Here is a 20,687-nt window from a genome sequence, read left to right on the forward strand (position 1 = left end):
AATCTGTCACTCTCGATCTCGGGTGGCTTACCTGATATATGTGGGTGCAGGCTTTGTGTCTTTTAACACCTTTGTTTAATATCATCGAAATTGATGGATTTCTGTCTGCGACTTGCAAAGTATCGAAAATTGTAGAATAATACGGTTTTATTGCATAAGATAGACTCATAGACCTTTAATTGGTAAAACACTACTCTTTTGGATTAATCTCCAATTATACTTCCAAAAAAATTTAGCAGACCAGAGAGTTACAATTTCTGAAAGGAGTAGGTCTTCTGAGAGACGGTCTTTTAATAAGATTTATTGAGAGACCATTGTACAATTTTAAGAAAAAGTGGTACCAAAGGTAATAAAATAGGTACAAATCATGATTAATGATAAAATGGTTACATTTATTATGTATATAGGTACGAAATTACTATGTCACGATCAACAATAAAAATGATACGAAATACAAATAAAAGGGTATGAAAGATTGGTCTCTCAATAACTTAGTGAGAGACCGTCTCTTCCAAGTTTTAGTGTTCTGAAAGTTACCCACAAACTTTAGAAACACAAATTATTCTCGAAAGATTTAATTAAAGTTTAGATTAGGTGTTACTCCCTCTTATTCATTAAGATCTTCCACATTTCTTAAATTGAAAAATTCACAAAAAATTTCCACTTTTTTTATTTGTCTATCATTTGTGGTTAATATAACATTTAACTAGACCTGGTAAAACGGGTCAACGGGTCGGGTTCAGGTCGGGCCAATTCGGGTCTCTCACTGAATTCGGGTCGGGACAAGTCTTTTTCGGGTCAAGCGGGTCGGGTTGTTTCGGGTCGGGTCATTTTCGGGTCAATTGAATAATAGAGAAATAGCCATTTGAAGTCTTTTCGGTTCATTTAGAGTTGTATTTGTCGGGTCATTTTCGGGTTTGATGGTTTCGGATCGGGTCATTTTCGGGGCGGGTTAGTTAGGGTCAGGAAAACTCGGGTCGGGTCGGGTCAATTTGGGTTTTCAGGTCACATTCGGGTGATGTAGTTCGGGCCTCGGGTCAGTTTTTTCGGGTTGGGTTACTTTTGTCAGGTCTACATTTAACCCCACATTCTTTCTCCTACTTTCATTTTCCTCCACGTATTACCACTCTACTAAATATTGCTCCAAAACGAAGATCATATAAAATAGGAGTGAGTAATATTTTGAATTTGTTTTCCTAACCCTTTTAGAACTCATCGATTTATAACAAAGTTCGAATGACAATAAAATCAGTGATAATTAACCAATAAATTGACCTGATCCGACCCGACCCGTCCTGACCTATCTGATCTCTGGCATGGTATAATAAAAAGGGCCAGTACCCTCCTATAAACAGTTGTAGACTTCATGTTCCAAGTGTTTACGAGACGCAGGCCGAAAAATGGCTAGTGTAGCAATACAATTCCTAGAGAAACTCCCTTTTCATCATCTAGCTCTTCTTGCCATCCTAAGCTTCATAATTATACTCTACAAACGGATATACACCACCACCGTCACCACATCCAAAAACCCGAAATTACCTTCACCACCAAAGCTGCCCATAATAGGCAACTTTCACCAACTCGGCACACTCCCACATCGCTCCTTACGATCCTTTTCAAAGCGATATGGAGACCTTATGTTGCTTCACCTAGGAAGCAAGCCAACTCTTGTCGTTTCCTCTGCTAACGGAGCAGAGGAAATCATGAAAACCCATGATATCGTCTTTGCAAACCGACCTTACTCAAAAATCGCGGCCTTAGTCGTCTATGATGGTAAGGACATAGCGTTTAGCAAGTATGGAGAGTATTGGAGGAAGCTTAAGAGTTTTTGTGTCTTGCATATGCTAAGCAACAAAAAAGTTCGTTCCTTCCGAAAAATCAGGAACGAAGAGGTTGAGCTCATGATTGAAAACGTCAAGAAATCGACACCCAATTCGCGACTAAATTTGTCCGATAGTATCACCAAGATGGCGAGTGATGTGGTGTTTAGGGTGGCCTTCGGGAGAAAGTATGAAGAAGAGAAAGTCGGAATACTTTTGAGTGAGTTTATCGAGGCACTTGGGTCATTCACTATCGGAAATTTCATACCTTGGTTGAGTTGGATCGATGAATTTAGTGGTGTGTTAAGGAAGGCCAGGAAAGTTTCCGGTTTATTGAATTCGTTCATCGGGAAGCGAATTGAGGAGCGTGTGAATGGCTCGGGTAGTGAAGGTAAGGAGGGTGATAAAACTCGGGACTTCATAGACATTCTGCTTGAAGTTCAGAGGAATGATTCATCTTTTGATATGTACACAGTCAAAGCCGTTCTTGTGGTAAATATATACTTCTATCATATTTTCACCTATAATTCTCTGTAGATCTCCAAACGTGCCGGGCGGGTCGGGTCATACGGGTCGGATTAGGGTCAGAATACGGGTCAAGAAATAATTTCTAACGTCTTTTCTAAACGATTTTTTTAATTTAAAAAATGTAAAACATATTTAAAATTAATACTTTAATCATATTCAACGTTTACGTTAATTATATTAACATAATTATTAAAATAAAGTTTTTTTAATAATTATTATATTATTAAATATTATAAAAGTTATATAAAATTGACTTTTTAGTTGTGTTTGTAATTTTAAATAATAAAAAAAAATTAACTATTTGTTCAAATATAATATATAAATATTAATATTTTAATAAAATTCTTGATTTACATTTGACCCGACGGGTCGACCCGTTCGGTCGGGTCTCGACCCTAAAATAACGGGTCATTTCGGGTTCGAGTCGGGAAAACGGGTCGGGTTTCGGGTCGGATCGAGTTTTGACAGGTCTAATTCTCGGATTTACGAGATTTAACTTTTTCGAGTATTGAATTATATTGCTTGCACAGGATATGGTTGCAGGAGGAATAGAGACAATTACGACACTATTAGAATGGACAATGTCGGAGCTGCTGATGCATCCTCTAGTCATGAAAAAGCTTCAAGAAGAAGTAAGGGGATTTGTTAAAGGAAAAAATATAATCGACGAGAATGATTTGAAGGACATGAAATACTTAAAGGCCGTGATCAAGGAAGGACTAAGGCTACATCCTCCACTCCCCTTTCTCGCATTTAGAGAACCTTCTCAAGACGTAAGAGTTCAAAATTACGATATTACTGGTGGAACTCACGTGATTATCAACGCGTGGGCAATACAACGACACCCAAGCTATTGGGAAGAACCAGAAGAGTTCCGACCAGAGAGATTTCTCAACTGTTCAGCGCTTGAATTTAAATTCATTCCATTTGGAGCGGGCAGACGAAGCTGTCCAGGGAATGTTTTCGCTACTGTTGAAGCAGAGCTCGCCTTAGCTAATCTTGTTGGCCTGTTCAATTGGGAGTTGCCTGGTGAGGTGAACTTAGATTCTTTCATGGCTGAACGTTTTGGCACCTCATTGCGTAGGCGAGATCCTCTTGTCGCCATTCCAACTCCATATTCGAATATGTAGTAGTGTAGTACCTAAAACTGTAAGATTATGTACTGTAAGATTGTCTGTTGTTTATTAGCACAGTAGGGTTAATAGGAGCACTCGACCCCTAAATAATGAAATTTTTGATATTTTTAATTTGCATTACCAAAAAAGAAATCAAATTTATTTTATTGTATTACTCGTTTACCATCTTAAACTTTTTTCGCTCCCTAAGTAAAAAATTGGCACTCCAGACTTCAAAGAATCTCCGTCCTTATCGGTACACAGCATTGTATGTCACAAATTTACTGCACTTCAATGAAGTTATATGAAACCAAGGATATATACACATCCTAGCACATTTGCACATATATTGGACACATTAGGCTGTAGATATGTAACACAAGCAAAAAAAACCGTGTCACCTTTAAGAAGTAAGAACGCTTTTAATGCTTTTGTTTGATATCAAACTAAACTGATAGTTATCTGTTTACGGTGGACGACCTTAGTTATGTCAGAAGGGGTTTCGGCTTTCACTGGTTTTTCCTTATCAATTGGCCTCCCTTGACTCAATAATTGACGATTTGACGAATGAACAGCTCATTTAAGCCAAGATACGAAAAAAAATAATCAATTCCGACACTTAGACACACACCAGTATCAAATCTTTCTACACAGGCCTAACATAAGTTGTCATCAACACGTGGGCCATACAATGACACCCGGCTTACTGTGAAGAACCAGAGGAGTTCCGGCCTGAGAGATTTCTTAACTCTTCACGTGTCGGGATATTTGAGGAACTGGTATCCATGACATGTTTGGCATGTCATGGTGTATATGGTCTGTCATGCATTTTATATTATGACGGTTGTGATTGTATATGTTGGAGGATTTGTGTTGTTGTTTTGGTGACGTAAGACGGTTGGGAGACCGTCTTGCTCTTAAGTCGCCTCTTGGAGTTGCCCACTCAAAGAGGGATGTGCGCATTAACGGCTTGAGTTACGGAGGGACTCGTGTGGTTGAGACACGACGTCTGGCAGGGGTCCGGTTGGCTTTAGGACCCGGTACGTTTGGGCGTGTCCCGGTACCTGTTTGTGATTATCGGTATGTCTGGGCGTGTCCCGGGACCAGTGTGGTTGTCGGTATGTCTAAGCGTGTCCCGGTACCGTGGTGGCCGTTGTTTGATAGTGGTTCATTCATATCATAGTCATGTTGTATATTCACACACTCAAGTCGGATCACATTTTATTTATTTTAATGAAACTGACATTTTTTGTGTCTGTGTAATTGTCACCTACTTCCGGGATGGCATGTCTCGATCCATATGATATTTCCGATCATATGGGGAGCAGGTTAAGTACAGGTTGTTTGGATAGCACGTGGGAGACGGGACGAGCTTGATGAGACACGAGACGATTCTAGTGGATTAGAAGAGTATAGTTGTCCTGAGTTATACTTTTATTCATTTGTTTACATTTTATGTAAATCATTAAATATTACGTTAATAAAATGTTCTTTGATTGAAGTTTTGAAACCCGACCTCGGGAAATCGAGATGGTAACACTTCAATTATCTTGGCCGAATAGTTGCGGTGTTACAAGATCATGGTAACGTAAATCAACGTTTCAATGATGCCATAAAATACTAAACAGTCCAACGATTTTAATGATGCCATAAAAGCTAATGTTGTATAATACCTGTTGTTTTACCTACGTAACGCGTAACGGTAACACTGTTCAGGTTTACGTAATTGTTGTAGATTAAAATAATTTAGGCGTGGAGCACTTAAACATGTTTTAGTCTTTCAGAATGCTTACTGTTTTGTGACTTTTTGCCTTCGGTTTTCCATCTTTTTTTCTTGTTTAGTTGTTTGCCTTATCCACCTTTACAGACCCTCTTGAAGTCTTGGTACTATTGTGGCTGATAGGAGGATGTCAAATACTTGGAGGATGTTATACGGAAAAAGCCCGCTTTAGCCAGAAATATAGCCCGTTGAGGGTTTGGGCTTGCAAAATAGGCCCGTAGTTTAGGCCTGGCTCAGCCCAACCCATAATATTGGGCTCTTTGTTAAGCAATGGCCCGGCCCGGCCCCACCCGGCCCGAAATCAGCCCTAGCCCGGTGGATTATTAAAATGTTTTGTTAAAATATTGGAATTTTTTTTTAAAGTTACCTTATGCTATTACTCATTCGCTTTCACTGATAATTTTCGCCCGGTTAAGTTCATATTCTAACTCCGCTGGACCAACAAGCTTGTGTGCTTCTATAAATAGTAGGAGTGCAAGTGATTATGAGAAACAAATCTGGAAAAAAATGAACATGACCCAAGTAATACAAAGTTTATCGAAACTCACTTTTCTTCATCTAACTCTCATTTCACTCCTAAGCTTCATAATCATATTCTACAAACGCTTATACAACACCACCACCAAAATCAAAAACCCAAAATTGCCCTCGCCGCGAAGGTTGCCTATCATAGGCAACCTTCACCAACTCGGCAGACTTCCACATCGCTCCTTACGATCCTTATCGGAGAGATTCGGAGACCTTATGCTGCTCCACCTTGGGACGAAGCTAATTCTTGTTGTGTCGTCTGCTAATGGAGCAGAGGAAATCATGAAAACCCATGACATCGTCTTTGCAAACCGGCCATACTCTAAGATCGCCCGCTTAATCTTGTATGATGGTAAGGACATAGGTTTTGGGAAGTATGGAGAACATTGGAGGAAGCTGAAGAGTATTTGTGTATTGAATATGTTAAGTAACAAGAAAGTTCGTTCCTTCCGAAAAATCAGGGAAGAAGAAGTTAGGCTCATGGTTGAAAGCGTAAAGAAATCGACACCCAATTCGCCACTAAATTTGTCCGATACTTTCATGAAACTAATAAGTGATGTGGTTTTCCGGGTGTCCTTTGGTAAAAATTGTGGTGAAGAATATATTGGACCGCTTTTAAAAGAATTTAGCGAGGTATTCGGGTCATTTATTTTTGGAGATTTCATACCATGGTTGGGTTGGATTGATGAATTTAGTGGTGTGTTATCTAAGGCCAGAAAAGTTGCCAGATTATTCGATTCGTTGATCCAGAAGAGGGTCGAGGAGCATATAAACGGGTTTGATGATGGTCGTAACCAAGAAGATAAAATTCAGTACCTTGTAGACGTTCTGCTTGAAAGTCAGAGGAACGATTCATCCATAGATATGGACACGGTCAAAGCACTTCTTATGGTAAATACCTACTCGTACTGATGTTATTCTCTTCGTCTCAATCATTTGTTTTTTTTTTATTATTATTTGTGATGGGTATTTTAATCAAAGACAAACAAATGATTGGGACAGAGACAATATATCTTTCACCTTGATCCACATTTTTTAAATGAAATTTTCACTTTGGTTAGCCAATTTACATTGGGTTTACAAGATTTTACGAGTTCTTTTTTTAGTTTTGAGTTTCGAGTTGATATGGCCTGCGCAGGATATGATTATCGCAGGAATAGACACAACTAAAGTGCTACTAGAATGGACAATGTCGGAGCTCCTTCTACACCCTCTAGTCATGAAAAAGCTGCAAGAAGAAATAAGAGGATTTATCAAAAGAAAAACCATAATCGAGGAGGACGATTTAAATGACATGATGTACTTAAAAGCCGTGATCAAAGAGGTACTAAGGCTACATCCTCCAAGTCCCTTGCTATTATTTAGAGAAGCTTCACAAAATGTAATAGTCAAGAACTATGATATTGCTGCTGGAACACAAGTTATCATCAACGCGTGGGCAATACAACGACACCCGGCCTATTGGGAAGAACCAGAGGAGTTCAGACCAGAGAGATTTCTTAACTATTCGGGGCATGACTTTGGATTCATTCCGTTTGGAGGGGGAAGACGAGGCTGCCCTGGGGTTGCTTTCGCTAATGTTGAAGCTGAACTCGCGTTAGCGAATCTTGTAGGTCACTTCAATTGGAAGTTGCCTGATGAGGTGAATGTTGATTCTTTCATGGTTGAAAGTTTTGGCACCTCGTTGCGTAGGCGAGATCCTCTCATGGCCATTCCAACACCATATTCGAATTATTAGGTGAAGCAAAAACACTCCGTCTATGTTTGTTTCTGTATGTTTTGAAGTTTATGCTAAGATTAAGATGGACTTTGATCATTACCAGCTGGTGATAATAAAATGTATTCTCTGTTTCTTTTAGGAAATGAAGATGATCCAAATTTATTCCGAGTTTGGATCCTCTCGGCCTCTCCTAAGAATGTGTATGTAGTAGTCTAGTACCTAAAACTGTAAGATTATATGTACTTTAAGATTGTGTGTTGTGGATGGTTTTGAAGTTGAAGTCCGTGGCCAGACTGTCGTCGTACGCCACCAACACGGTATTGCCGGCCGATGCACTTACCTTGTTTTAGATTACGTTATTAGTAGTTCTTTCGTGTTTTATGTCGTTGTTTATAGAATTATAGATATGGCTTAGTGAGTTGTGCCACCACAATGTAAAACATTCTCTTCACCGTTGTCAAAAAAAAAAAAAAAAAAAAAAAATTGTGTGTTGTGTCAGTATACTTGGAAAAACAGTATGTGTATGTAAGCACCCTAGACCTTATGTTTTAACACTTTAACTGGTTAATGAGTTGGTCTCATACGTGAAACTGTCTCACGTTGTTTCTAACTTGTCTCTCTCAGAAATTCGATGTGAGAAATAGCGGTTTTGATTAATTTAGTGTAAATACTCGTACTCTCGTAGTATGAAGTTCATAAATTACGAGTTGTTTGAGAAAATCTAACTAGTCTAAACGACCACCTTTGAATACTCTCGTCACAGTGCTACTTGATCCGACTAAATATCCATGGCCCTTCAGCCGTAGCAAAGCCAGGGGTGCTAATAGGAGCACTCGGCCCCTTGAATAATGAAAAATTTTAAATTTTTTATTTGAACTACCATTTTTTTTTCCGAGTTTACTTATTGTATTACTCGTTCACCATCTTGAACTTTTTTCGCTCCCTAACTCAAAAATCACAATTCCGCCACTGCACTCCAGACTTCAAAGAATCTCCTTGTCGGTACACAGCCCACCAATTTACTGCACTTCAATGAAGCTATGAAACCAAGGAGATATACATCCTTGCAAAGTTGCACATATGTTGGACACATTAGGCTGTAGATATGTAACACAACCAAAAACCGTGTCACCTTAAGAAGTAAGAACACTTTAATGCTTTTGTTTGATATCAAACAAAACTGATGGTTATCTGTTCACGGTCGACGGCCTTAGTTATGTCGGAAGGAGTCTCGGGTCTAGGTGATTTTTCCTATTACATTGTCAAATTATCAGTCAGCCTCCCTTGACTCAATAATTGAGTCTTAATACCCTCGGATTGTACCAAAAAAAAATAAAAAACACGAAATCAATAGTTTAAACCTCGGTCCCAGTTATTCATTTATTCCTGCCAAGTATGGAATATTTGTTTGTGTAAATCGTAGTAGTTTAATTGTATACGAGAATCAAGTTAGAAAAATGGAGAAACTCTCTTTTCTTCTTATACCTCTCATTTCAATCCTAAGCTTTATAATCATAATCTACAAACGGCTACACGCCACCGCCACAAACCATAACTCGAAATTGCCCTCGCCGCCAAAATTGCCCATCATAGGCAACCTTCACCAGCTGGGTACACTCCCACATCGCTCCATACGGTCCTTATCGAAGCAATATGGAGACCTTATGTTGCTTCACCTTGGCTTCAAGCCAACGCTTGTCGTGTCGTCTGCTAATGGAGCAAAGGAAGTCATGAAAACCCATGACACTATCTTTGCAAACCGACCTTACTCTAAGATAGCGTCCTTAACCGTCTATGATGGTAAGGACATAGCGTTTAGCAAGTATGGAGAGCACTGGAGGAAGATTAAGAGCATTTGTGTCTTACATATGCTAAGCAACAAAAAAGTTCGTTCTTTCCGAAAAATCAGGGAAGAAGAAGTCAGGCTCATGGTCGAAAGCATCAAGAAATCAACACACAATGCACCATTAAATTTGTCCGACAAAATCACAAAGACGGCGAGTGATGTGGTGCTCAGGGTCACCTTCGGAAAAAAGTACGAAAAAGAGAACGTTGGACGGCTTTTGAGTGAACTTGTCGAGGCACTTGGAACATCAAGCTTCGGACTTTTCATACCTTGGTTGAGTTGGATTGACGAATTTAGTGGTGTGTTTATTAAGGCCAAGAGAGATTCTCGAGCTTTGAATTTGTTCATCCAGACGAGAATCGAGGAGCATATACATAACTTCGATAATGAGCGTAACGAAGAGGGTAGAACTCAGGACTTTGTTGACATTCTGCTTGAAATACAGAGGAATGATTCATCTATTGACATACTCACGGTTAAAGCACTACTTGTGGTAAATACTCCTGTCATAATTACGATGCCTAGACCTGGCAAAAGCAACCCGACCCGATTGAGTTGACCCGAAAAGGCTGACCCAAGACCCGAAGTTGACCCGAACCACATCACCCGAATGTGACCCGAAAGCCCGAATTGACCTGACCCAGCCCGAACATGACCCGAAACAAAAATGACCGGATCCGAAACCAGCAAACCCAAAAATGACCCGGCAAAATATAACTCTAATTGAACCGAAAAGACTTGAAATGGCTATTTCTCTATTATTCATTGACACGAAAATGACCCGACCTAAAACAACCCGACCCGCTTGACCCAAAACAAACCCGACCATTGTACCCGAAATAGACCCGAAACCTGAAATAATCCGTCCCGACCCGAATTAACCCAAAATCAATGAGAGACCCGACCTGAATTGGCCTGACTCGAACCCGGCCCGTTGACCCGTTTTGCCAGGTCTAGAACTCCATCCCCTCCTTTTATTTAATTCCGCTGTTATAATTCGAGTTTTGGGTTAATATGGCCTGCTCAGAATATGATTGCAGGAGGAATAGAAACAACTGCAACGCTACTAGAATGGACAATGTCGGAGCTACTTGTGCACCCCCTAGTCATGAAAAAGCTGCAAGAAGAAGTCAGGGAATTTCTCAGAGGAAAACTCCTAATCAACGAGGATGATTTAAAGAACATGATCTACTTAAAGGCCGCAATCAAGGAGGTACTAAGGCTACATCCTCCACTTCCGTTTCTATTATTTAGAGAACCTTCTCAAGATGCAAGAATCAAGAACTATGATATCTCTGCTGGAACACAAGTTATCATCAATGCGTGGGCCATACAACGACACCCGGCCTACTGGGTAGAACCAGAGGAGTTCCGACCAGAGAGATTTCTTAACTATTCAGGGAATGACTTTGAATACATACCGTTTGGAGCAGGAAAACGAGGCTGCCCAGGGATTGCTTTCGCTAGCATTGAAGCAGAGCTCGCCTTGGCGAATCTTGTTGGCCAGTTTAATTGGACGTTGCCTGGTCAGGTGAATGTAGATTCGTTCATGGCTGAACGTTTTGGCACCTCGTTGCGTAGGCGAGATCCGCTTGTGGCCATTCCAGCTCTATATTCGAATAATTAGGAGAAGTAGAAACAGTATGTGTATATACTACCTAAGACTATGAGTCTGTCTATCATCCCTTTTGTTTGCTTTATATAATGTAAGATTATATGCTACGATTAATATGGATGTTACTACAGAATACTTCTGAGTTCTGGCCAAAATATAAAGAATTAATGAATATAGGGTCTCTAGCCAAGCCGCTTGCATGTATTTACATTAAAAAAAAAAAAAAAAAAAAAAAAAAAAAAAAAAAAAATAGATCCAATTACTAACACATGACTACATGAGCACAAACGGAGTATTATTCATTTTCAAGAATCGTCCTAAAATCCAAACATTTGTCAGTTACTTCCGAATTCATCAAAACTCTAGAAGTGTATAAGTCGGAAAGGGGCCTTCATCTCTATCCGTCATTTACTTATCAGAAGAGTGAAGTTTGCTGTCCAAGACTCGACTTTTACTTGTAGAAGTTCACGGTGTAGTTTTTTAGCGGACTTTTTTATTTACAATGAACTTCAAAGGAATGAATTATCTTCGTTACAATGAAGTTGCAAGGAATGAACAAATCATGTGAACACGACGTCAAAATGCCATTATGTACCAAATATTTGTACTAAAAGCACATATAAACGAAAATTGGGAGGCAACGGAAGCAAACCAGTTAAAGGGTGTCAATGCTATCTGCTGAATCTTGTCTCCGGTGCTCACTTACAGGAGTCCGTGCTTCTGAGCTGTCGATATCGATAGCCACCTCCTCGGGTGTTGCAGTTAAGGACGAACCGAAAGGCTTCCGGCCATGCCGGGATTTCAGAACACGTGACAACACTTGGACTATGTCTCTCATGGAAGGTCGTTTCTTAGGGGCACGTTTGATGCATTTGTAAGCAAGTGTTGCTACCTCGTTGAGCTCTACAACATCGAATTCACCATTTAAACGGGAATCAACAATTTCCTCCCACCCGGACCCTCCATCTGTATTCATCGCAGCCTGTCATCATTAGATCATAACAAATATGAGCGCAAAATTGGGATATTTAAAGATTTTTCCGATAAGTTTATTTTAAAGTCAGAACACCACGGCACAACAGAGAGCATGATAACATGAGAGCAAAATTGGGATTGCGCCAAGAGAATTTACCGCCGTATCATTAATGTCCTTAGTATTTCTTCCAAAGTTATCCTCTAAAATTCATTTTGGTGAAAGTTAACAATACATCTCATGATAACCGCATGTCTAGCATGTTAAACGCCATTTAATTCTCTTTACTTTATCAGAAACTTTCGTTTTCCTATAATTCGAGGCTCACATTAACATTTCAGACAAGGTCTTTTTAATCCGTTAAACTGCCCAGTATCTTGACAACGAGTCGGAGCCCTAGGAAGCCGAATAAAAAAGATATTGAAGCTTAGGAACAAACTTACCAACTCAACATATTCCATCAGGCCTTGGTGTGGGTTCCTTGCCGCAATAAGTTCAAAAAGCAGTACACCATAACTGTAGACATCACTTTTCTTCGTAAAGGTTCTGGACGAAATATACTCGGGATCAAGATATCCAAAGGTTCCTCTCAAATTGGAGGCATGCCCATCAACCCTCTCTTCCCTTGAAAGCCCAAAATCAGCCACCTGGACATAAATTTTGACATCTACTGATACATCAGAGAGTTCTAGGTTACAGAAAGCCTTCATAAATGAAGGCACATACAGAAAAGGAAGACTTACTCGAGCTTTCATAGACTGATCCAACAAAATATTGGTGCATTTAATGTCTCGATGTATTACAGGAGGAACCGCCTGATTGACACAGAAACAGAAATAACGATCACATCACATTGAAATTGCTGAATAAATATAAAGTTCGCCAAAATAAACAGAGGCAAATAGCAAAAACAGAACTTACGCCGTCATGGAGATACTCCAATCCCCTCGCTACATCCAAGGCTATATGAATCCTTCGATCCCAGCTTAAAGGTTTTATCTTCTCATCTAGATAAACGAGTCACCAAATATTATGCTAACGCGGAGGATCCATCTTATGGCACATAAAAAGGTATAACTGTGGATATATTTACAGATGTGATGAATGTGAGATTAAAAATGCATGGAGTGGGACTTCTGAATTAGTAGTTAAGCGTCACCATTTCATTTACGTAATGAATCCATCTATATGCCAAAAAGACGGATGAAAATAAGGCTAATGAATTACTTACTGTATAAATGAGAAGCTAGATTGCCATTGCTCATATAGACATAAATAAGCATGTTTTTGCCCTTTTCGATACAATACCCAACCAAATTCAAAAGGTTTCTATGATGCAACCTTCCGAGTAGTTTAACCTGAGAATATGGCAGACAAAAGGTAAACAACGTAAGATGAAGAGACCACCCAGCTGAATGCCGCGGCAGAACAGAACATGATAGTTCATCCTCCACTCAAGAAATTAAGAAAAGTCTGTTATTTGCAGTTACCTCTGTTTCGAATTCCCTTTCCCCCTGCTTTGAGTCCGTTGCCAGAACCTTCACGGCAACTACTTCGCCAGTCAACATCTGAGCTTTGTATACAGGACCAAATGCACCCTGTCCGATCAATGTTGTAAAATTTTGGGTTCCTTTTTGTATATCCCTGTCCAAATGATCAGCCACCAAGAGGTCACCAAAAGAAGTATAATTACAGAAGCATGTACATTGACGAACGATGGCAAGAAACGGCTAACAATTACATACTCATTCCACAAAAATGATGATACTGATGATTATGGACAAGGGAGAGGGAAAAGGTGAAACTAGTTAGAGACTGATGTTGGTAAAACTAAATAAATCAGCATCATTCAAATCTTCCGACTGTCAACTTTCCTCTCCCTTCTCTCAACAAAACACATAAAAAACCTTAACCCAATTTCTTTGCTCCGCCGTCTCCACCTTCCACACATCGCCTCCCGCTTTCTTCCCCTACCCTTCGCCGGAGATGGGTTCTTCCCATTGCCTATCTCCGGCGAATCGACAAATTTCCTTGAAATCCCCAATAATCACCTTTGCCATCCACCCAATGTTCCTACGGCTGCGGGCTTCGTGACCGGAGATGGGACCGTCCTTTCTTATCTCCGATGATGCGTCACTCACTCTCATTTTTAATCTTTACCCCAGTTTTCATCTTTTCTTTTCCGATTTGTTTTGACCCGGTTTTTTCGTGGTTCATGAGATCGGGTTTCTCCTGTTCGGTTTCTCATGCCTATCCGTCTGACTCTTTGTTGGTCTCTGTGCATGCAACAAATGAAGTAATGTTTGATCTTGGTGATGGCTTTACAGCCTATCACTTTTTCGGGTTTGGGTCCTTCATTTTCGTTACCGTCCCTCCGGTACCTTGTCCTGTCACCGTTAATGTTGTTTTTAACCCAGGGGTGATCCCCCCATTTCCCCACCCCTGGTTTGTCTGTGGTCGTGTCGATGAGTATAGCTCATCTTGTTGTTGTTGTCCTATGTGGTTGTGTTTTGGGTCCGATATGGTGATCCCCCCATTTCCCCACCTACCGGTCTCATTTCCCTTATCACTAGTGTCTGTCAGTGTCGTCCCTTTGTTTGGTTTGGTTGCATGTAAGATGGTGGTCCTGGGAGGTGTCGTCTGGTGAAACGGCTGTCTTTGCGGTGTCCTCGATCCGTCCGGTGTTATTTGTTGTTCGGTGTTTTACTCCTGTTTTGTTGCATGCATGTATGTTTTCGATGGTTTGGGTCAGTTGAGGTTCGAGTCTTTGGGTCATGACGTTTGGGTGCTCTGGTTTGTGTGGTTGTTGACGGCTTTGGGTCCTTTGCTGGACCTTTTGGTGGTCGTCGGGTCTTTCTTTTCGGTTTGGTGTCTCTGGGTGTTTTTGATTCTTTTTGTTTGTGTGGTCTTGAGTGGGTTTCGGGTTGGGTTGGTTGGCTTATAGGTGATGGCTCAGCTTGGAGTCTGTTTATGATTTATTGGGCTATTTCTGTGTTTTGGAAATGTGTTGGGTAGGGTGAAGTCGGGGTCTGGTAATGTTGTTGGTTGGCCGGATGCGGTGGTCTCCATCTCCGATTAATGTCATCAGTAGTTAATTTGTTTTTTTCTTTAGCCGTTCTAATAATCTCCTATTATAGGAGTTCTTGTTGTAGTCTTGGGTTGCGTTTGAGGTTCTTCGCTGGGAGATTGGTTGGGGTGCACTCTATAGCCGTATTTCTCAATTTACTTGGTTCCTTGGGTTGTTGGTCTTTGGACTGTTTGGGTCGATCACCACGGTGTAGGAGATTTTTCTCCGCTGAAGACAAGCTCGTTCGGCTCGTTCTTCCCCTTTTCTTTCTAGGCTCTTGTGGCGTAAGTGCACCTGGTCCGTCCCGTTGGCCTATGGGAATTTTAAGTAAAGCTGTTGACGTGGACTATTTTGCTCGTGTTCAAGCTTTTCTTCATCAGCCTGCCCTCGTTAATCTATTTTGCTTTGTTGTATTTTTAGTTTTAATAAACGTTTATGTAACCTTTAAATTTGGCTTTGTTGCACTACTTTTGCTAGGCGGACTTTTAGTGCAACCTAGTCTAATAGCTTGTACTGTAACTTTTGGGGTACTATAATCACCCTTTTTCTCTCTGACAAAAAAAAAAAAAAAACTTCCGACTGTCAAACCAGATTCTCGTGTTCATTATGTCAAGAACTTGCCATCGGCACCAGCAAATGAAATCAAGTTAGCACTTAAATAAAAACTGTGTTCACAACAATTCATGCTGTTCAAACAGAAAAGAATTTGTGAAAAAAAACATACCTGTAAGTGTACTCAGGTATACCCGATTTAGAAACAGCATTACTCTTCCGAAACCCATCAAACCACGAGGACATGGCATCAACATTTTTCTCAAACTGCCGGGGTGAATCTGCACCCGTGGTAGAGTCTGAGAAAACTGTACAAGTATCAATACCACGGGACCGAATGGGAATTGCTGATGCTCTCCTAGAACTGCTATCTTCTATATGTGCATGTTTCTTCCGGTATCTTAAACAATACAAGGTAAAAATAGCCAATCCCACACCAATTACTACTCCAATGGAGATACCGAGTATCAAACCACCAGATTCATCACCAGCCATTTCCTTCACAGTGCTAAGCTACCTTGTCATTGATGCATACTTTCGTCAAGTAAAGCTGCCAAATGAAATCAGTCGGGATTACAAAAAAACCCCACAAGAGGATTCAAGTGTTTAGCAAAAAATAGAACAACTCGACATGAAACCAATCAACATATGCCAATAGGGTTTTCATTCTCACCAATACAACAACATTACTAGAGTGCCTCAAGGGCACCCGCAAATTGCAGGGAAGGGAGACAATGCCCAAATGTACACAGCCTTAACCTCTGTGTTAGCAACACCGTGAGACTGTTTTCAGATGACCCAAAATGATAATTGCAACAATAATTGTATCAAATGACGGCTATTTCACAATAAAAAGAAGTATAGTCACTTTAGTGAACCATTTTGCTTTACTCCCGGGCAAAACTGATCAAAAACCTATTAGAACTCATGAGAGCATCCCAAAAACACCCAAAAACCAGCAAAAACACCCAAAAACACATTCATTTCGATTTCGAGAGAAATAGTGAACTTTACATTAACAATGGAGATGGGCAGGCAACATCAATATTGTTGACCCAAAATGTCAATTCTCCCATCTATTTCTCTGTTCTAAGCAATGTATTTCCACAAACTCTCAAAGTGTAGAACTATACTCAACCTTCTACACATTAATTAATAATTAAAAGCATCAAAGCTACTTTAATTTTAGCCTTTTTTTCTAAAATTATCTAAAAAGTAAGAGATTAGGTAAACTAGATCCACCTATCAATCAATCAATAATCAATAAAATATCCACAATTCAGAACTACCCAGTAAAGAACAGTACAGCATCAAGCAAAATTCAATCTCAATACCAAAACCCAAAATCAAAAACACCAACTACGGAATATTCCGTCTGTCTCAATCATTTGTTTAACTTTGATTAAAATACACGTAACCAAGAATAAAAACTGTAAACAAATGATTGGGACGGGGGGAGTACGATACGATAGAATCAAGAAATTCAATTGCTTACAAAACCCACCATGGACTACTAATTTGTATCAAGTCAAAATTTGAACTTGAACGCAGTAATGATGAAAAGATTGAAAATTGAAAAGGAGTTGAAAAAGTCAGAGATCAATACCCCATTATACAAGTAAGAATTTTATGCAATGCCCCTTTGTAAAACGAATCCAAATCACAAGAAAATCAGGACCCGTATTAGAGTAAAAGTAGTTATCAAAAGAACCGTTTTACTATATACTACTTCTATAAGAACTGTTGAAGTCAGGAATTTCTTGGAAATAATTAAGAAATGAAGAAAAAATGGGGAGAGATTCAAGGAGTGATGAAAGAGAAAGATGGATACGATGTGTGACTTTTTGAGTTCTGACTTGTGAGTTGTGACTTCCATATTTCTTACATGAGTTGCTCAATCTCCACTTTTAGGGGATCACTTGTTTTGTTTTTTTCTTGTTTTTGTTTGTTACCCGAACCGAACCGAAACTCGATTTTTAAAATTTCAAGTTTCGGTTTTTCTAAATTTGGATGTTGTATTGGTTATCTGGATAATTTTGAGTTTTGACTTATAAGAATTGAACTTGACTCGCTTTATTGTTTAGAAGACGGGTTTAAAAGTGGTCGAGGTGTAAAGAAAGTGAGAACGGTAATAATCGTTTACTCATTTGTTCTTTTGAGTTTTGAAGACTTAAGTCTATGATTCATCTAACTTCACTTGACCAAAAAAGAACCGGAGGAAAAAAATCAGAATAAACCCTAATTTTATCTGGACTACTGTGCAAGTCGCGGAATCACAATCTAGCATCTCCATTTTCATATTTTCACATTAGTTATCTACTTTGGATATTGCGCCTTTTCTATACGCTTGTAGAGTTTTAAAAAGGTCATAAACTTGTGTAACTTGAAACTTTGTGAGGATATTAAATTTAATTTTCATATGGTGAAGTATAATTTGGAGTTTATATTGGGATTTATTGTTGGTTTTTACTTTTTACAACAATAAGTCAGTTGATAAGTAGGTAACGACATCATGTTTGATCTATAGAAAAAGGACAAAATGTTAAAATCTGGTTCTAAACAAGTTCGGGTGTTCAGATTTGTAACACTCCAAGAGATTGTGAGAAAAATGCCCCACATTGGGAAATTGAAAGGCTATAGTCATATTGTTTATAAGGGCTTTCACTTAGTCTTAGTAAGGCCTTGTACTTTTAGGCTTAACTGAAGACAAATTACGGGTCCAAAGATGCAAATTCTCATCTTAATTCGAGTATCCAATTTTGCTCACGGTTAACATGCCTGAAGAAGAATATTGGGCTCTGAAAAGTATCTGGCCTTGTCCATTTAGTTGGGCTCATTTAATCATTTGTTATTGTTAGGCCCATTTTATGGATTACAGTCTACCACCTTCTCCCCCACTTTCTAAATTTCGTTTTTCAATTGTACAAATTCTCATTTAAGACGGTACTGTCTTAAATTTATAACGGATCAAGTATCATATTACTTGTGTATATAAGACGAATATATTGGTTTTCTCTATACATTCTTATATACATAAGTGGTATGTACTTGATTCATCTTAAACTTAAGACAGATAGTATCATTTAAGAAAGAGATAGTTACTTACTTGTACTCCGCTAATGTTGCCTAAATTTATGGGCGAAAGATTACGTTAATTAATTGATAATTGAAATCTAGCATGACAACAAATTACACTTGCCGGTAGATTTTCCAACAATTATACCACTGAAAAGTGAAAATGCCAAATATTCTTGACTTTTTACCGTCAAAAGTACTACACAATATACTGCCAAAGTAGAAAAGACGTGCTACACGAGTTCTCCATCCCTTTCAGGTGTCAATCGTCCCTTCATAATTCCTTTTTACCGTCGTTACTTGGTTATATGATCGTTGTCTTTTTCTTGAATAATTATCGTTGATCTCCTTTAAGACGGTTACCTGTAAAACAGATTATATATTATCTTATTGGTAATGATACATAATTATCATTGAATAATTATCGCTATATTTAAGAACTAAATTACTTCACAAAATGGCATTAAATTAGAAATTTAAGACACAATTACGCGTAAATTGATGTCATTAATGTTTGATTTAAGGTTTTCATTCCTTTTTAAGATTTTAAATATAAATTTAAATTTGTATTTATCATTTCCCTTATCTTATATAGGTATTAGTAATGTCTTGTGTTTGAAATTGATTAAGAACTACCGAGTACTGAATTTGGTTACCCGAGGCAATGATAATCAAATAAACAATGAAGAAACAACATTTAAATATAAATACTTAGTGAAGAGTACAATTCTCAAAACCAAACCAAAATGCAATACATGTTCTCAAACTGACTGTTCTAACCGAAAAGTAAATAACTAATAAGCTACAAATGGAAGACTTCTATCATCATGTCGTGGCCATCCCCGGCTATCCCAAGATACTCATCTCAATACCGCTCACCATCCCCGAATGGATCACCGCAGTTTACAAAACAACACCGGTCGATACTAATCACACAATTCAATATATACTAACAATCGATAAAAGCATGACTTAACAGCGTCACACACACACAATCACGCCAAACCCAATCATCTCAATCATCGATCGTCCACCTTTGGACACCACGCCGATGGGGGACCGCAACCGTACCCACCAAATCCCCGCTCCACATAGTGAGCGATAACCCTGTCCATTAATGTGCACATCCCTTCTGTGGCGGGTTCCACAGAAGGCGAAACTAGGGCGTGAAGCCACTCCCGCAAGTGACCCCACTCAGCCGAGGCCACGCCTCGCGAACCATCAACAACGATCACAACCACAATCACAATACAATTACTATATCAAACAAACAACCAAACACAATACATCAACCAATATCCCATTATGGGACTAATACTGAGTAGGAAATCCTACCTGGTAAGCACACAATCAGACGGTCTCTACTGCTGAATCAAAAAGCTTCCTCTATGAACCCTCCTCCTATCATACAACACATAAAGGCTACCAAATCACATACTACATAAAACCCCCAAATCTCTAAATTAGGGTTTCAAAGGAAAGACAATAAAAAGGGTACATAGATCTTACCCTCGACGCAAGGAACTCAACGGTATAATCAACGCTAAGAACTGACCTTCCAAACTCCGGGTATTGCTAATAATGCGATTAGGATGAAGAACTTGCATGCTTTCTCTCTTAAACAGTAATTTAGGTTTTGTAAAAGTGATTTAGAATAATGACGACAAAGCTTATATACCTTAATCGCATAATTAACAAAATCCGAGAAAACTCCCCGTAAAATAAATTTACTCGATCGAGTACCGAGGTACTCGATCGAGTACCCCTTACTCGATCGAGTGCCCCAGCTACTCGATCGAGTACCCAACAGGTCAGAAACTTTTCTAAAACGCAACTTAACCTTACTCGACAGAGTAAGGCTTACTTGATAGAGTACCCCAAGACTTATAAATACGGAGTATTACACTGATACTATGTCAAGAAAACATCTTAGTCAAAATCTTAAACTGATGGTTGGAATCCATCGATTTTTATACTCTAACATATCACATTCAACCATATCCATAATCCCAAATAATGCTATTTTTTCATAGAAAGTTCATTAAATTTGTCGATAATTCTTAAAGTT

The 20,687-nt window shown here is 39.2% G+C and overlaps 4 protein-coding genes across 5 annotated transcripts; 3 read left to right on the plus strand and 1 right to left on the minus strand.

Moving 5' to 3' along the window:
• The first annotated feature begins 1,400 nt into the window (after positions 1-1,400).
• Positions 1,401-3,478, plus strand: LOC141648570 (cytochrome P450 736A117-like). Its single transcript, XM_074457299.1, has 2 exons — positions 1,401-2,312; positions 2,879-3,478. The coding sequence occupies exons 1-2, from the start codon at positions 1,401-1,403 to the stop codon at positions 3,476-3,478; spliced, it is 1,512 nt and encodes a 503-aa protein (XP_074313400.1).
• A 2,272-nt stretch (positions 3,479-5,750) lies between these two features.
• LOC141648571 (cytochrome P450 736A117-like) lies at positions 5,751-7,576 on the plus strand. Its single transcript, XM_074457300.1, has 2 exons — positions 5,751-6,662; positions 6,910-7,576. Exons 1-2 carry the CDS (start codon positions 5,751-5,753, stop codon positions 7,507-7,509), a joined length of 1,512 nt encoding a protein of 503 aa, XP_074313401.1. The 3' UTR covers positions 7,510-7,576.
• Positions 7,577-8,948: 1,372 nt separating this feature from the next.
• LOC141648572 (norfluorocurarine oxidase-like) lies at positions 8,949-11,121 on the plus strand. Its single transcript, XM_074457301.1, has 2 exons — positions 8,949-9,830; positions 10,365-11,121. Exons 1-2 carry the CDS (start codon positions 8,949-8,951, stop codon positions 10,962-10,964), a joined length of 1,482 nt encoding a protein of 493 aa, XP_074313402.1. The 3' UTR covers positions 10,965-11,121.
• Positions 11,122-11,425: 304 nt separating this feature from the next.
• Positions 11,426-17,436, minus strand: LOC141646925 (calcium/calmodulin-regulated receptor-like kinase 1). 2 transcript variants are annotated; one of them, XM_074454930.1, is made up of 8 exons: positions 17,151-17,436; positions 15,717-16,094; positions 13,416-13,569; positions 13,157-13,283; positions 12,847-12,932; positions 12,669-12,740; positions 12,369-12,572; positions 11,426-11,934 (listed from the first exon to the last, which is right to left on the minus strand). In XM_074454930.1, the coding sequence occupies exons 2-8, from the start codon at positions 16,037-16,039 to the stop codon at positions 11,608-11,610; spliced, it is 1,293 nt and encodes a 430-aa protein (XP_074311031.1). In that variant the 5' UTR covers positions 16,040-16,094; positions 17,151-17,436; the 3' UTR covers positions 11,426-11,607. The 2 variants fall into 2 exon arrangements, with proteins under 2 accessions (XP_074311031.1, XP_074311032.1); XM_074454931.1 differs by lacking the exon at positions 17,151-17,436 and adding an exon at positions 17,049-17,138.
• Positions 17,437-20,687: the final 3,251 nt, after the last annotated feature.

The sequence above is a fragment of the Silene latifolia genome, chromosome 3 (genome assembly GCF_048544455.1).
Source record: "Silene latifolia isolate original U9 population chromosome 3, ASM4854445v1, whole genome shotgun sequence".
NCBI classification, from domain to species: Eukaryota; Viridiplantae; Streptophyta; class Magnoliopsida; order Caryophyllales; family Caryophyllaceae; genus Silene; species Silene latifolia.

Coding starts and splice junctions, on each gene's coding strand:
- LOC141648570 (XM_074457299.1), top strand. CDS start 1,401: ATGGCTAGTGTAGCAATACAATTCCTAGAGAAACTCCCTTTTCATCAT. Junction 2,313..2,878: donor CAGTCAAAGCCGTTCTTGTG/GTAAATATATAC, acceptor TTGCTTGCACAG/GATATGGTTGCAGGAGGAAT.
- LOC141646925 (XM_074454930.1), bottom strand. CDS start 16,039: ATGGCTGGTGATGAATCTGGTGGTTTGATACTCGGTATCTCCATTGGA. Junction 13,284..13,415: donor AAAGGGAATTCGAAACAGAG/GTAACTGCAAAT, acceptor CCATATTCTCAG/GTTAAACTACTCGGAAGGTT. Junction 11,935..12,368: donor TGATGGAATATGTTGAGTTG/GTAAGTTTGTTC, acceptor TAATGATGACAG/GCTGCGATGAATACAGATGG.
- LOC141648572 (XM_074457301.1), top strand. CDS start 8,949: ATGGAGAAACTCTCTTTTCTTCTTATACCTCTCATTTCAATCCTAAGC. Junction 9,831..10,364: donor CGGTTAAAGCACTACTTGTG/GTAAATACTCCT, acceptor TGGCCTGCTCAG/AATATGATTGCAGGAGGAAT.
- LOC141648571 (XM_074457300.1), top strand. CDS start 5,751: ATGAACATGACCCAAGTAATACAAAGTTTATCGAAACTCACTTTTCTT. Junction 6,663..6,909: donor CGGTCAAAGCACTTCTTATG/GTAAATACCTAC, acceptor TGGCCTGCGCAG/GATATGATTATCGCAGGAAT.